Genomic DNA, 17,572 nt, shown 5'->3' with positions numbered 1-17,572 from the left:
AAGAAGGGGGTTTGGTCAAATGAGCTTAATTATTCAAGGGTACTTCTACCAGACCATTTACTCCCTTACTTAAATTATCATCCACTCTTCCTTCCCAGATTCCCCTCACTTCTCAAGACGTTCTCGCCTTAATCTCTAAGGAAGACCCCGTATATCTCTAGAATCTTCCTAAGGAGGAAAAGACGAGGCTCATATCTGAGACAACCTTCTAAACCTATCAGTTGACTTATCTATTTCCCTGGATGCTTTTGACGGGAATGATGTTCAAGTGATGGGCAACCCCTCTAGGAAAGGGCTACCTGGGAAGGCAAGTGCAAGGCGACCGAGTTTAAGAGATCTCAACTTCATAAGAAATTTTTGGCTATTTAGGAAGAGATAGATGAGCTAAAGTCTCTTTAGGAGGAACCAAAGGTGCATAAGTCCCCTACTTTTGTTGCTGCCAAGGTTGTGGAACTTCAACATTATTTGGAGGCCGAGAGGAATATTTACGAGGTGGCTACCACGACTACTGTGGTGATGAACTCTCGCGTGGATAAGATTGTGAAAGTTATTCAACAAGAGAAGGAATCTTTAGAGAATGAATAATATATTTACGAGTGGATGTTGGTTGACTTAAGGAAGGAGGTTAATAAAACACTTGATCAAGCCCTAAAAGGGAATAAGGTGCCTTCGGTCAGGTAGGAAACTAACTAGAGAAGTTGTGTTAGGGTGTTCAGATTCTTCGCTCTTAACTTGACCTGCATAAGGTTGTCTGAGATGGAGCCTTGGCGGATGACGACAGTGCCCAACCGCAAAGTGACGATGCATGATTTTCTCTTTATCGTTTGTTTTGGGCTCTATGCCCCCATGTTTATGTATAACATGTATGAACAAAAATATTTATATATCTACCTTTTCTTCATCTGATTCTTTCTTTGTGCCCACTCTAATACTTTCTTTGTGATTATTGTAGTCTATTTATTCTTTGTGGTCTCTCTGTTATACTATTTGGGTCATTCTAGGATTTGTTTCTCAGCTTCGGGCAAGCTTATGACTTCTTTCCTTATTATGATTGGGTTTAGTTTAGTTGTTCCTAGAATGGGAACTTTCCCTTTGTGTGGGTCTTCCCAGGATGGACCTTGCGTGACCTCTTTGGTGGGAATTGGCATAACCATCAAGCTTTTCTATTACTCGTCCTAATTGTGGGAAGTTTATGTAACTAATCAACTTTGTCGTTACCAATCCCAATCGAAGGGAGTCAGTGTAACTTCCAAGCTTATTGTTACCCGTCCCAGTTGAAAGGAGCTTCCCTAAGTCTTCAACATCACTAGGAACCGTTCCCGTCCAAGGGTGGGGTTCCCGTCCATGTCCCCGGGTTTTTAGGCTCCACCAAATTCATCTCAAATCACTCCATTTGCCCAAAGATATAAAAGTCACACGAAAAATATGGTACATTCTCTAATCTCCAATCTTCACTATACTCATCTTGAATCTTAAATTGACTTGGATGTGGGAGTATTAATCTTGCAGCTCCACCCTGCACCAGCGTTTCGAAGATCAACACCATCAATTAAAGATATTCGACTTATCAACTGCATCAAATTCAAGTTCCTGATCAAAATAATTTCCATTCGTTTTTAGTAGTTGTATTTATAAAAAATATTTTATTTTGTTGTTATTTTTAAAATTTAATACAATATTAATTATTAATTTATCAATAATATTCTGATATTTATTCTAGAGAAAAAATAATTAATTATACTTAAAATAAGAACTCTACTAATTGTTTTTGTATATATAAAAAACCAAGAAGAAAAATATTTCCTCTATTTTTTATTCGTTATTTTGTTATTGCATGAAGATCTTTTTTATTTAAAGTGAATAATAAATATTTAAATATATAATACAAATAAAATTAACGATCTATTAATATGATAAAATGAATAATTTAGTACCAAATATTTATTAAAAGTGAAAAATAATAAAAATAGTAAGAAAATAATATTGATACTCATCCAAAAATCAATAACTACATGTATCTAAATGGGTTTTCAAAAATAGGAAATAACTGGTGGCTCTTCATAATCTCTAACCAATAACGAATAACCAACCAATAACCATATGTATTGATAAGAAACAAATTTACTTTAATATGCATTGAATAATTAATATATTTAGACGTTATATAATTTACATAGATTATATTGAATGAATCTAAATAATAAACTTTTTGTCATAAATATAATGTATGGACTAATTACTCCAATTTAAAAGGATGAAAGATGGACAATAAGTCAACATCAGTAATGAAAAATAATACTAATAAAAATCATAAGAAAATGTGGCTGATAAACATGGCTAATTATGATAATTGAATTAATTTCAGATTTATTAAAATGTGAAGAATCCACAAAAGCTTAATAAAGAACAAAAAAGTTGTTACAAATATAATTATTCAAAAATCGTCAAATATAATTACTCATTTGAATTTTTTTTGTCTTAATCATAAATCAATTTTTAAATCATTAAATATATTTCCTGTTTTATTTAAATAATTTTTAATTAATAACTATAAACATATTGAATATAAAAAACTATAATTATTTATATATAAATTCAAATTATAGTTTAAGTATATTATATATAAAATCAGCTTATACTTAGAAACAAATGTAATACTCACTCCATTTCTATTTATAAGATTTTATGACACATTTTAGAAAAATTAACAAATGTTATTATGTACGTATGTTTTATGATTATTTATTATTAAATTATTATTCATTTATTAATATATTTAATTTAACTTTTATTTTTCAAGAAAAAATTATAATACTAATATACATTATTAATATAATTTTTTTAATTGTTAGTGTATCACAACCACTATATTAATAATTATAATATCATAAATAATTATCCAAAACCTTTATATAGTATAGAGTCAAATTCGGTGACACATATAATAAACTTCCATCTTCAATCATTTTTATAAAATAGAAATGAATTCAATTAAATTTAATTCTTATTTTATATCTATCTAGATGGATGGGATAGATTTCACACATACGTCAACCATATATATATATATATATATATATATATATATATATATATATATATATATATATATATATATATATATATATATATATATATATGGGATAGATTTCACACATACGTCAACCATTATATATATATATATATATATATATATATATATATATATATATATATATATATATAACATTAGATTTAAGCATTTTCATGAAAACCTTATTACTATTATTTATTTTATAAAGTCACTTTATTTTCTGTCATGGTTTCGGAACCCGCCTTTAAAGAAAACTATGCCCTTATCCGCAATGATATGATAGGTTCTTCCATCCTTTTGTTTATAATCCTCCTCGTCCTCCTTCACACTTGCTTCTACCTCCGCCATTTTCGTCACCGCAGTCTACGTTCTACAAATTCTCTTACGGCTCCCACGTTCAGAAAACAACGTCTTGACACTTCCGTTCTCAAATCCCTTCCCATCTTCACTTACTCTTCCTCCGCCACCCGCTGTACTCTCCACGACTGTGCTATCTGTTTGTCGGAGTATACCGACGGCGATGAATGTCGAACGCTCCCAAACTGTAACCATGTTTTTCATTCCTACTGTATCGACGCGTGGTTTGCTTCTCACTCTAATTGCCCTCTCTGCCGAGGTTTGGTCCAACCGGTAACGGTTGAGTCTAAAATTGAACTGGGTTCTGTTTCGGGTTCAGAAGAATCGGGTGAGGGTAGTTCGTATTTATCTGAATCGATTGGGTGTCCGAGAAGGCCGTTTAGAGTAATTGTTGAGTTGTCACCCGAGGTTTATACCCGAGGATAATGTGTTTAGAGGCTGGTTGAAGTGGCTTTGGTTATTGTTTGAGTTTCAGTTTTGGATTTTGTGTAATCTCATAAGATAATGAGATGGTTATTGACGCAAAAATATTCGTCACTTTGGAGAATTATATACGTGTTTATTTGATGTGTATCGAATTTTATGTCAAATCTCAAGAAGTAAAACCACAAGTTATTATTTTAACTTTTCTGGTAGAGTCATTATTTATTTTGGATGTATTTACGGTAAAGTTTAATAAACACAAAATTGAACACCCATTACATATATCTCTGCGATTGTGATATTTTTTCAAGTTTTAGTTTTTCAATTTACCAACCCAAACTATTTTATTTATACAGTGTCTATCAAGCAGAACTATTTTACCGTGGAGATAATTTAAATAATATTAAAAAACAATTTAATTGATATACATTGTTATTTTATAATTTTATATATAATTAAAATTATATTTAAATATTATACTATTTTATATATATTTTATAATATATTTTCACTATATAATCAATTATGTTCTTATGATATAAATAATCTATTATATTTTAATTATATACTATATTTTCTTTGCTTTTAATATAAGTTTTTTTAAAAAATTATATATTTTAAAAATATGATAATTATTATATAAAAAAGAAATTAGAAAATGTTTTATAAAATTATTATTCATTAATAAATTATTATATTATAAAATAATATACTATCTATACACTGCCATATTATGTTCAAGTGAAAATTATTCAACATATCTTAATATAAATTAAGAAAAGATACTATATTATTTAAAAAATATGTTTAGTAGTATATTATAGATATGGGGACAATTAAATTGTTACTGGGGACACTTGCCCACACTTTGGTATATCTACCTCCTTCTCTTGCATCTACACTAAAATGCCTATTAATATGTGTTCAAATAACATATCTTATATTTAATTTTCTCTCGCTTTAAAATTTAAAAAAGTCCGAAATGATTGGTGAAATTGTAAAATGAGCTCTTTATTAGATGTGTAATTCACTTAAAAATTAGAAGTTAGTTATAAGATGATTAAATAATTATAACTAATTTTATATGTGGTTATTACTAGTTTTATTTGAGGTTATTAAAAAGTAGTATATAATACATGTTTGTAATCACAGCTCATATAGATCAATTGAAAAGAAACTCTCTCTCTTCACTCTAATTTCATATATCATCTTTATGTCAATTACTTGTGTATTTCATATATCATCTTTATGTCAATTACCTTCAATAGAAAATGGAAGCACAAGTTCAATCCAAACTTCCATCAATAGAAGTTGGTACTAGAGCACCGGTTCAATCCAAACTTCCATCAATAGAAAATGAAAGCACAAGTAATAATCAATTTCCTGCAAATTTACCTGTGTTTAAAAGGGGACATTATGATAGATGGTGCACACAAATGAATGTCATATTTAGATTTTAAGATGCTTGAAATCGTGAATGGTGGGTTCTCAATGTGGGAAGCCAATGTAACAGAAGCGTAAAAGACTGGTCATTGCAAATTGAGCAAAAAATATGGAAAATGCATGTTATTGATCCATCAATATGTGGATCCAAGCATCTTTAAGAAGATCATAGATTAAGAAACAACTAAGGGTGCATGGGATACACCTACGAATCAAGAAGATGTATGAAGGTGATGAGAAATTGAAGAAAGTGAGGTTGTAATCTTTGAAGAAACAATATGAGAATACATAGATGAATGATGATGAAGAAATTGCATAATTATTTTTAAGATGGGTGTTGTTGACCGATCAAATGAAATCTTGTGGAGAGAAGGTAACTGAATTGTAGGGGATTAATGGAATGTACATTCCATCTCCCAAAATGAATGAATGATCTTAACTTGGTAAAAGTCCTCCTTTGTCCAATTTGTGTTTGATTCATTCCCTTTCCCTCTTCATCTCATTCCCCTTCTCTATGCATTCATGTCTTGGACCTATGATATCTTAATATCCTAAGGCTAGTTGATTACAAAATCAACATAAGTATGGATGAGATTAGGTCCCCCACTTTGCATATTCTTTTTGTGTGTGGTATGTTTCATGAGCATAGTTCATCATACTATATCTCTAACATGCATTAACACCAAAATTCTATTGCCCGACCTCAAATAGTTGTGACTTCTATATAAGTCCAATTACGATTGCTTAACACAACGCTAAATTTTGACACAAAAGGCATATCATTCTAGTTAGTGAGATTGTAAGTCTCCCCTCTTTCATGGTATTATGTGGAAACTTGGCCTTTTTTCCTTCCTTTGAAAGATGTCTTGGTTTAAGGATCCACGCTTGTGATAAGTGGGTTGAGTGTTCTCCAAAGAATGACTTAAAACAAAAGCAAAGCAAAAGCAATACTAACTTCTAACTCATTAACAACTAACATTTAATTTCAAGTCATTTATTTTTAATGCAATTTAATTTTTGAGCTTTATTCATTTGTTATTATTCATACCATTCAAATTGTTTATGTTAATGTTATTTTCACTTTGTCCACTTGGACCATATTTGGTGATATATTTTGTTTGTGTATATTGTGTTTGTTTGTGTGGTCCTTGACCATTAATGTACATAATAAGAATAAAAACCCAAAAAAATATCTTGTGTGGATTGTTGGTTTGATCTGAGACAATTGGACTTAGAATTTAGGCAACACTCCCTATGCAAAGGACTTGACCAATGCCAATTTTCATGTAACCAAGTGCTTGAAATTTGAAACTCCATCTGATACATCATTGAAGATCCATCTGAGTTCATCTGCAACATGATCATGGAGAAGCTTTTATATTGAACCTGTGATTTGTGACATCTTGAAATTCATCTGCTACATGGGCAAACTTGAAGAAGATCATGGAGTTGCTAAGCTTGTATGTGGCTATCTTTATTTGATGCCTTGCTCTTCAACTTGCTATTTGTATATTATTTGTTGCTTGATTCAAAAGTCCAAGGAAAATTTGGGTTTCTATATGACATTCTTATCTATTGGATTGCAGCACATTGGTTAGATCTTTTCAACTCTCAACTTTTAAATTTTATGACATTCTTGTCTATTTTTGTCTCTCAACTTTTAAATTTTATGACATTCTTGTCTATTTTTGTCTCTCAACTTTTAAATTTTATGACATTCTTGTCTATTTTTGTCTCTCAACTTTTCAACTCTCAACTTTCTATATGACATTCTTGTCTATTGGATTGCAACCTGTTGGATTAGTCTCTTCATCTCCTCCCCACTTATTTAATTTCAAAATCTCTCCCTCCTTTTAAAAGTCTTGTTTGCTTGTGCTTGTTGATTTCTAAACTTTGACCATTTTTGCAAACTAGAAACTTTGGCCTTATGCCATTGAATTTTCAAACTCATTTTCTTAATCAAAGTTGTAAATGAACTTAACTATGTTTGACTTAAAATTTCAAAAGGCAAAAAGAACTAACACTCATTCAAACCATTTTTAGGCCTTTGTGCCTTTCAAACTTAAATTTTTGTTAAAAGCAATGCACTCACTTTGAAATTGATATCACGAACTACGAGGTTTTGATCCCTTATTTTTATGTTGGTACGTAGGCACAAGTCCGAAGGTCTTGTCAAACACAAAAATATAATTAATGAATTCTTTTCTCATCCCCACACTCTTTTTATTTGCAAACATCATTTGTACAAAAACACATATACACACAAGAAAGGGTTCCCTAGGAGTACCTAGGACACTTTGGGTGCTAACACCTTCCCTCTGTGTAACCAATCCCTTTACATGTAATCTCTAGCATTTTATTAATTTTGATTTGAAAACTTCTTATTCTTGGGTTTTGTTCATTCTTTTCCCTTTTCCCTTGGAAATAATAAAAGCGCGCTACCGACTCTCGTTTAATTGATGTCTAGATTATTCATAGCTTGATGATCATGAATTTACCGCCATAGCGTGCATTCTTTCACCCCGCTCCACGTGTGTTCTTGCGGTTTTTGACGAAGGTGAACTTCCCTCCTTTATTTAAATTTCAAATTTCTGATCGAAAACCGTTTTATAACCACTTCTCAAGGAACTGCTCCGAAATTTCAGCTATGAGCTTGATCTTTATCCAATCAGCTAAGTCGGTCTACCTCCAGCTGGTCGAAACCAGCTATGCATATTTTTCAATTAGTAATTTGGGGTGGGCGTCGAAAATTTGAGCTAACAGATTGCCCTCCAAAAATGTCATTTTCGACACACGAGAGAGAAAGACATTTTTTGAGACCTTACTTTGACGCCTCAATGACTGATATTGTGCCAGGTGTCTCAATGTTGGCAAAAACTTTTTATTTCCTCCACTTGTCTGGTGACGTCAGCGTCATCATTGCTTTTCCTACCTTCGTCTTTTCAACCCATAACAAAATCTTTTTTGCTTATCACGTTTCCTAGCTTCTAGGAAATCATGGGCTATAGCATTAATTGTCATTTTCGCTACACTGCCCAAGGGATACATGTGTCCCATTAACTTGTCCACCATTAATGTTGATTTGAAACATCTCCCTGCATGCCTATAAAACCCAATTACTTATCCATTTCAAAACATTCTCACATTCTCTGAATCTTCAAGCATTCAAACCCTCATTTCTCCCAATATCTTCTAACTGAAACCCAAATTTTGTCTCCAAACCTTAACAATGGACGCTTCAAACAAAGCTCTCAAGGCAACAGGAGTCTCTTTCAAAACCACCGCCAACAGGTCTAAAGCTTCGAAGAAGATCTCTGAACTTCCGCCATTTGCTACAAGGACGGATCCAGGAATATTAATATGTGGGGGCATATACATTTTAATAACATTTTTGTATGATAAAATTTATTTCAGATATTATTAAAAATATTCATTTTTATGTATGTGGTCAAATATTTATTTAATGTTTTATATATTATATTGTTAGATATTTGATTCTTCACAAAATTATTATTAAAAACATATTTTATTTATCATAATTTTTTAAACAAAATAAAAATTAATTTTAAAAAATAAATAAATCATTTAATATAAAATATTTTTACTAATTGTTTTTTAAATGATTAAATTATGAGGAAGAATATTTTAAATGATACTTAAAAGTTAAAACAAATATTACCTTATTCAATATTATTAAATAAATAGTAAAACAAATGTAATAGAAGATATTTAAAATCAAGTGGGGCAACAACCCCCATTTTACTGAATGCCCCTCCGTCCTTGATTTGCTACGCTATCCGCTCCATTTGCAGTTGGCAATCGTCAGTACCTACCAGAACCTCAGACAGAGGAGCAACGCAGAATTTATGCTTCTCAGGTACTCATTCCTGTTTCTGTCTCTGATAAAACTCATGCCTTATCTGGACCTTAAGCGGAGTTAGACGCTGATACCCACAAACTTAGAGAGTTTTTTCCGTCTTACCATAAATGCAAACCCATAGGGCAATCTAGAAACCCTAGGACTTACTCTACCGAAAACACTCAGGCTGAGGACACTATAAATTTAAGGTTTATGAACAATGGTTTTAGAGCCTTCTGTGCCACCCCAACTTTTAAAGATCCCACTGATTACTCCAATTGGTTAAACAAGATAGAGAAACAAAAAGCTCAGGCTTGGAAAGATATAGGGATATATGACCTCATTATGTTGTCGAAATTGGATTTAGATTACAGTAACCCTATGTTAATTTCTTCGCTGTACTTCTGGGATAACACACATTATACCTTCCATCTTCCTTGCGGAATGATCACACCCACTCTCTTTGATATGGCTGCTATCACAGGGCTGAAACCCTCTCTCTCTCTCTCTCTCTCTCTCTCTCTCTCTCTCTCTTTTATTTTCAATTTGTAAATTGTCGATTTTGCATTGATTGTTTGATCAATTTTGTTTGGATCATAATTTTGAATACATTTTGAAATTCATGTTGTTGTGTAGATCACAAACCATTTGGTTGTGATTGGATTTCTAGAGCAACAATACCATATAGAATTCCAAACATTATTGATGACACACTAAGTGTTTGACAAATTGTCTCACTTGTATTTTTTTGTGAATTATCATTGGAGATAGACTTATTTGTATTACTTTATATTCAACTAGTTATGATTTGTTATTGTTGATCGATTTGTGAATCATTATCATATCGTTTCCTTTAATGCACATACCCGAACTTTTTGATAGCGGGTTCGGTTAGACGATTTTTTGATCCAGGATATTTGTAAGTTGCTTATGTGTTATAATGTTTTTAAAACAATTTTTTCTTCAAGTTTTTAACTCGGGATGTATTCATCCCCCTCTAGATCTAGGCCTATTATCTAACATAGTATACCGAGGAATCACAAAATTTCTAACAATCCAACCTTGAAATATTAATCAAGCATTTTACTGTAACATAAGCTCTCTCTAACCTGGAATCTATGATAGAGAGTTTGGTGGCGGTACAAACTTTCCACAATGAAAAATTTAGAAACAAAATATCCATACTGGTGAATCCCTTAGGTAACTAAACGCTATGGTCGAGTCCCTCGCGACTCATAGTAAGGCATTAGAGACCCAAATATCCCAGCTTGCACTCGTCCCTCTAGGACCCTTCCCTGAGGGACATGTGACTGTTGTAACAACCAAAAGTGAAAAACAAGTTGAAATTTCTAGGGAGAATGATTAAGAGGTTGAGGAGAATTCTGGTGAGAAAAAGGTAGAGATTGAGGAAAATCCACCGATATCGCCCCAAAAGGAGGTTGTCGAAGAGGTAGAAAAGGAACCACCTTATGTTACTCCTCCTCCCTACAAGTCACGATTCATTTCCTGCAAATATTTGTGGAGGCTAAGGTAGGTGCCCAATCCAAAAGGTTTCTGGAAATATCGGAAAAGACTGAGGTCTTGTTTAAAAAGAGAAACTTAAAGGACAATGAAACTAGGGAAGTTATAAATGTTAAGAGGGGAATGAAATGATTAAAGCCAAACCTAAAAAGATGGTACTTAGGATAGAACCATAACCACCCCCACAAGCTCAGAAGTATGAACCACCCCATAGGAAGAATAAAAATAAGGTTAGTGGTTATGAGAGATGGCTAGATAGGTGGTCATTTTTTAAGGAACCACCATGAGTGTTTGCACTCATAGACAACCAAGCTAAAACAGTGTTACCCAACGCTTCATGGGAGGAAATCCGTGTTTTTAACTGCTTATGCCTTTTATATTGTTTCACTTTGCAGGTATGACTAGTTCTAATAAAGAAAGGAAAACTCAAGAGAACTAGGCAAAAAGAGCAGAATTTCTACAATTCTCTTATCTTGCGCTTCCCACCTTCTTAGTGAGGTGTTTGTGAGTTTCTCTCTACCTCTCCCTACTTAAATTGGAAAATTGAGGCTAATGTTCGGTTTATGTTTGGGGGTATTTCCCTTCTTTTAAGTTTTATTTTCAGATTTTTTTTAATTTCATTTGTTTGTTGTATGTTTTGTGTTGTTAGGATAGTTTTAATTGAATAAATTGCATGTACCATTGTTGAATTTCCCAAAAATTGAACCGTTGAACTTTTTTATTATGAAAAAGCTTGTGATTTTGAAAAATATTTGAGAAAGTATATATGATTAAAGTGAGGATTGCTAAGTTTAAGGGCCCATGGAAAGTCGATAAAATTGGTACTACCTGAACACCATTAGTTTCCTGAGTAGGTCACGACTTTAGCACATGTTTTGTATCATAGTGCTTAGATTCTGAGAAGAAACCATATAATATGTTGATAGACAGTCTGTCATACATTTGACTCACTTGTTATTGATGATCGACTGAGAAAGAAAAAAATATAAAAAAAGATGAAAAATGGCGGTAAAAGGCAACTGCACCCTCTAAGTTGAACCATAATGATCAATAATAAACACACAAAAGTGTGCAAAAAAAAATCTTCATCTACAAAAACAAAAACCTCCTCTTGATCGATCTCATACATGTGATTATTTTTATTATTCCAATTGCCTCAATTTAATTGTCTACTGAAAAAGAAGGGAAAATTGAAAATTTTGACAATATTTACATTTTTATGTTCTTGCAATACTTTTTGTATTGGTAAGTATATGGGTACTTAGGTTTTAGTTGGTCAGAATGATAAACCAAGTATGATTATCAATGATTTCATCTTGTGAGCTTTTGAAGAGTGAAAATTGTGTGATCCTAATTTTTTTCTATGAAACACTTCAAGTTTAGGGGTATTTGATAAACGGTAAATGCATTATGTTTCTTCTTTGTTTTTTCTTCAATTTAATGTGTGTTTTCACCATCATATTTCATTTTTACACGGTTTGGTCTCCTTTGTTTGTTTTCATGTAATAAGAGGTCAATGGAACGAATCAGAACGAAAAAGGCCAAAGATCGCACAAAAAGGAGCATTTCCCATACAAATTTCCTAAGACCAACACTGTCAGGTTATGTCCCATGACATGCGCCATGTTAGCCCCTTTGATCCACCTCCATAAAAGCAACCAAAGGCTGATATGACTAGTCTGTGTTCCCTGACACGACCCGTGTCAGCATGGCATAAAGTTACTAATTCTTGTTTTTTTAGAGAGTTTTTGTGACCTTTTGGCATCCATAACCCCCCAAGCATTGATGATTAGTGGTTAGTGGTAGTTAAGCTCGAAATTAGTTCTAATTATGAGTGACTTATGAATTGGAATTAGTATAAATAGAGGCTTAGGCATTAAGCAAAAAAGGGAGACCTAATGGTGACAATTAGGGGATCCATCATTGGCTACTTTTCTCTTTATGTTAGCTTGAATTTGAGCTTTTATTCTTGTTTAATCTTATAGTCATTCAACACTTTGGTATTGTAATTCTTGCTTTTCTTTATTTTAAATTGATTTTCATTTTGTTTTGTTGCATTACTTATTTTATTTTAATTGCTTGTAATGTATTGTTATTATTTGATTGTTGTTCATCTCACCATGAGTGAGAAGATCTTTAGGGAATTGGGGTCATGAGAGTCCATCTCATGAAAAACCCCATTGAATCATCCATTTGAAATTACGAGAATTAAAAGTTTGATTTATTTTAGAATTCAAACTCTTGACCAGGTTTATGTCAGTTGCGAAAACAAAGACAATATAGAAGTCGATTATGTATTGAAAGATAATGATTCGACTTCTGAAAGCATATTGCTAAAAGGTTGAGTTATATGGGCTACCAATAAGGCGAATCGATCTTAATTCAGAAATAATCAAGATGCGTCGTTGCGTGACAAGGCTTAATGCTCTTGATTGAACACTTAGTCACGCTCGAAACACATTTAGATTTTGCACTCCATGAAAGTAGGTGTCTCGAAAAATATATTTAAATTTATATAATAAATAACTCAGAGATTATCATAATTCAAAAATAGATGATCATACTGGTGAGTCTAGCTGGATGATCATAACCCTTAGTCTTGCTTTTAATTATTTGTTAATTTTATATTTCACTTTTCATCAAACAAAACTCTTTTGCAACCGCTTTAGATAAACAAAGTTAGGATAAAATTTAGTAATAAAACATCTCTCTCTGAGATCAATCTTTTTACTACTTAAATAACCACGTACTTGCGGTTCACACACGTTCAACCTGTAAGATTAATACTCTAACGTCCAAGTAAGTTATAAATTTTAAGATGGGTGAAATGAAATTATGTGATAAGATGTTTGTATCTTAAGTCTCGTATGCGTTGATTATATACATTGGATAATTTTGATTGGGCTTCGCCTGGTAAGGTTGGATTTCATTTGGTATTTGGTCGGCCCAAAAATTTGTACATAAGTCTTGCCTAATGTTTTATTAGCCAAGAAGTCTTTCAAAGTTACGGCCGACATCTTGTTACCAAATCTGACCATAAGGAGAAGTGGGAAGGTCATGGAGCAATTACATAAATAATGGGAATAAGCACAATAAATGACCTTTCTAATCATTGAGATGTTTCACTGATTTTTCAAGCATGTGGATTTAGGATAGTAGGTTATGGTGTGGAACTTTTCTCTAGGGAATTCGAGTACAATTGTGTTCGCTTGTATTCCCATGGTGAAATCTGACCGATGATTTTTAACTGTCTGTTTTCATTTTGATCTGACTCGCTGCTCGCTCTCCTCTATATAAGGGTTTCTTAACTTTTAGGGAGAATGTTTTCACCACTCCTGAGAGTCAACTTCTCCTTTCTGAGTGATTTTATTCCTTCCAAGAGCCTTTTCTTAAGCGTTCATCTTCTTTGGAATCGAGTTCCCCTTCTGCTTTTAATTTCTAGCCTATTCACCAGATTCCATTTCTCTAGGTGTCATTCTTACCCTAAGTTTATTTCCTCGTACTTAGTCTTTATTTTTTCCATGGCTCACATAAATGACCACCCTTTAAATTTATCTAGTAATAGTTCTCTTGGTAAATAAGTTTTCCTTTATGAGACTGCCTATGACGCTCTCCTTTTTTATGACAATAGTGGAGGTGGTCGCACAATTAATTTTGTGCGTGCTCTCTCCATAGCTATAGGGGATTTAGTTTTCCATGCTTTGACTCCCCTGGATATGTAAGTTGTTTCCTTGAATAAGGAAGATGCTAGAACTTTCGTTGGGACTTACCATACCATTTATGGTTGGGATCCAAGTGATTTTTACATTAAGGATCATCTTGCGCGTGGGACCCAACCTGATGGTGTCAATTGTCTCAGGCCATTAAACATCTTTCAGACTGACGAGGTACCTCAAAGAAGTATTAAGCTTGTGGATCCGGTTGACGCGAGAAAGTATAGTTGGGTGGACTCTGAAATACTGGGAACCCCTCTACTTAATATAATATTACATCCATGAGGGAGGCTAATATAGAAATATGTCCTGCCTCTGATTGGTTGGTTCTCCCCTTGGGATCAAGAAAAAACATATGTAATAGCTTCAGGGACTGTTCTATTCATCTATATGAATTTTTGTTCCCACGAATAAATTTAAGGCTTCCTTTTTCCGATTTTGAAGTGGAAGTGTTGAGGTTTTTAAAGGTTTCCCCCTCATAACATCATCTCAACACCTAGGATTTTATAAGGGTGTTCCAACTCTAGGCCAACTATTGATCTTCGAAGTCCTACTTCTAGCTATTCATCCATATTTTTGTTGTGGTACATACTTCTCAGAATAATATATAAGATCAAGGGCTCATCTCAATGCACCCGAAAGTTCTCTAGTTTAGCCCTTATGTTGATAGTTGGGATGATTTCAGGAGCTTCTTATTATTGGTAAAGCCTTATACTATGGGGGATCACTCCATGTTCTATGATATTCCTACCAAGCTTCATCTCCCCACCGACTTTCAAGGCTTTTCCCCTAGTCTATGCATATATATGTTTCAAAAGTATTGGGCTTGGGTCCATTTCAAACATGACGCTCATGAGTATGTTGTCCGTCTAAATTATCTTACTCCTAATGAGATTAAGATTAAGAAAGACCTTGAGAGTTTTTATGAGGGTCTTGGGTATGAGAAGGGTTTAGTGCTTCCAAGGTAAGCCTTCTATTGAGAGGAAGTGTTCATTTGACACCTGTGCTATTATGGGCACGACCAGTAGTCTAGAAAGGAAAGAGATTTTTGGTGAGGATAGAATCATACCCTTGTAGGCCTTTTTTAATGTGATATGTTTTATATTTACCAAAAAATGAACTTCTTGAAGAAGGTTTTTGACATTACTAAAGAGTTGAAGGCAAAGGCTGTCATCACCATGTCTTAGGCTCGGGCCTATACTCTTCCTCCAGTTGATTCTAGCATCTCTACTATTAATAAAATCCTTCTGGTACCCTATGGTCGAGATCAACCTTATGCTAGTGTTTCTATGTAGTTGTGAAAGAACATGATTTTTCTCCTTTTTCCCATAACAAGAGGGGTCGAGATCAAGATCAAAATCCTTAAGAAGGGGGTTTGGTCAAATGAGCTTAATTATTCAAGGGTACTTCTACCAGACCATTTACTCCCTTACTTAAATTATCATCCACTCTTCCTTCCCAGATTCCCCTCACTTCTCAAGACGTTCTCGCCTTAATCTCTAAGGAAGACCCCGTATATCTCTAGAATCTTCCTAAGGAGGAAAAGACGAGGCTCATATCTGAGACAACCTTCTAAACCTATCAGTTAACTTATCTATTTCCCTGGATGCTTTTGACGGGAATGATGTTCAAGTGATGGGCAACCCCTCTAGGAAAGGGCTACCTGGGAAGGCAAGTGCAAGGCGACCGAGTCCAAGAGATCTCAACTTCATAAGAAATTTTTGGCTATTTAGGAAGAGATAGATGAGCTGAATTCTCTTTAGGAGGAACCAAAGGTGCATAAGTCCCCTACTTTTGTTGCTGCCAAGGTTGTGGAACTTCAACATTATTTGGAGGCCGAGAGGAATATTTACGAGGTGGCTACCACGACTACTGTGGTGATGAACTCTCGCGTGGATAAGGTTGTGAAAGTTATTCAACAAGAGAAGGAATCTTTAGAGAATGAATAATATATTTACGAGTGGATGTTGGTTGACTTAAGGAAGGAGGTTAATAAAACACTTGATCAAGCCCTAAAAGGGAGTAAGGTGCCTTCGGTCAGGTAGGAAACTAACTAGAGAAGTTGTGTTAGGGTGTTCAGATTCTTCGCTCTTAACTTGACCTGCATAAGGTTGTCTGAGATGGAGCCTTGGCGGATGACGACGGTGCCCAACCGCAAAGTGACGATGCATGATTTTCTCTTTATCGTTTGTTTTGGGCTCTATGCCCCCATGTTTATGTATAACCTGTATGAACAAAAATATTTATATATCTACCTTTTCTTCATTTGATTCTTTCTTTGTGCCCACTCTAATACTTTCTTTGTGATTATTGTAGTCTATTTATTCTTTGTGGTCTCTCTGTTATACTATTTGGGTCATTCTAGGATTTGTTTCTCAGCTTCGGGCAAGCTTATGACTTCTTTCCTTATTATGATTGGGTTTAGTTTAGTTGTTCCTAGAATGGGAACTTTCCCTTTGTGTGGGTCTTCCCAGGATGGACCTTGCGTGACCTCTTTGGTGGGAATTGGCATAACCATCAAGCTTTTCTATTACTCGTCCTAATTGTGGGAAGTTTATGTAACTAATCAACTTTGTCGTTACCAATCCCAATCGAAGGGAGTCAGTGTAACTTCCAAGCTTATTGTTACCCGTCCCAGTTGAAAGGAGCTGACCTAAGTCTTCAACATCACTAGGAACCGTTCCCGTCCAAGGGTGGGGTTCCCGTCCATGTCCTCGGGTTTTTAGGCTCCACCATATATTCTCTTGAAGTGACTAGTTTCCAAGAGGGGGTGCACCAACAACATTTAAGCGGGTTCCACCTAGTATGGCCCTGTTTCAAAAAGACAATCTACGTCACATTACAGAGGGTTATAATATTATTTATATGTACAATATTTACTTAGGCAGAAGATCTATTTGTTTAATTTTTGAGGAGCCTTGAGAAATTCTTATCTTACGTTTTAGGAGAGTTTGCACTCATAATTTCAACGACCAACGCTAGGGAATCCCTCAGTACCTGTAAAGTGAAGGTTCTGAGGTTGGAGTAAGGGAGACGATGATCAAAACTAGAAAGAGGGGCTAAACAAAGAGTAGCAAGAGGACGAAAAGAAACTTGGGGGAGGGAAAAACTTTCCTTTTATAAAGAAGTGAGCTAGAAATCAACATATCAGATCAAAGGCGAGTCACATATCCAAAGACTGTG

At 33.9% G+C, this 17,572-nt stretch overlaps 1 protein-coding gene across 1 annotated transcript; it reads left to right on the top strand.

Moving 5' to 3' along the window:
• The first annotated feature begins 3,298 nt into the window (after nt 1–3,298).
• Nucleotides 3,299–3,856, top strand: LOC127129751 (RING-H2 finger protein ATL64-like). Its single transcript, XM_051058876.1, has one exon. It carries the CDS (start codon nt 3,299–3,301, stop codon nt 3,854–3,856), a length of 558 nt encoding a protein of 185 aa, XP_050914833.1.
• Nucleotides 3,857–17,572: the final 13,716 nt, after the last annotated feature.

Source organism: Lathyrus oleraceus, chromosome 3 (assembly GCF_024323335.1).
Source record: "Lathyrus oleraceus cultivar Zhongwan6 chromosome 3, CAAS_Psat_ZW6_1.0, whole genome shotgun sequence".
In the NCBI taxonomy this organism is placed as follows: domain Eukaryota; kingdom Viridiplantae; phylum Streptophyta; class Magnoliopsida; order Fabales; family Fabaceae; genus Lathyrus; species Lathyrus oleraceus.
The sequence above is the reverse complement of the archived record's forward strand: the minus strand, read 5'-3'. Positions and strand labels throughout refer to the sequence as shown.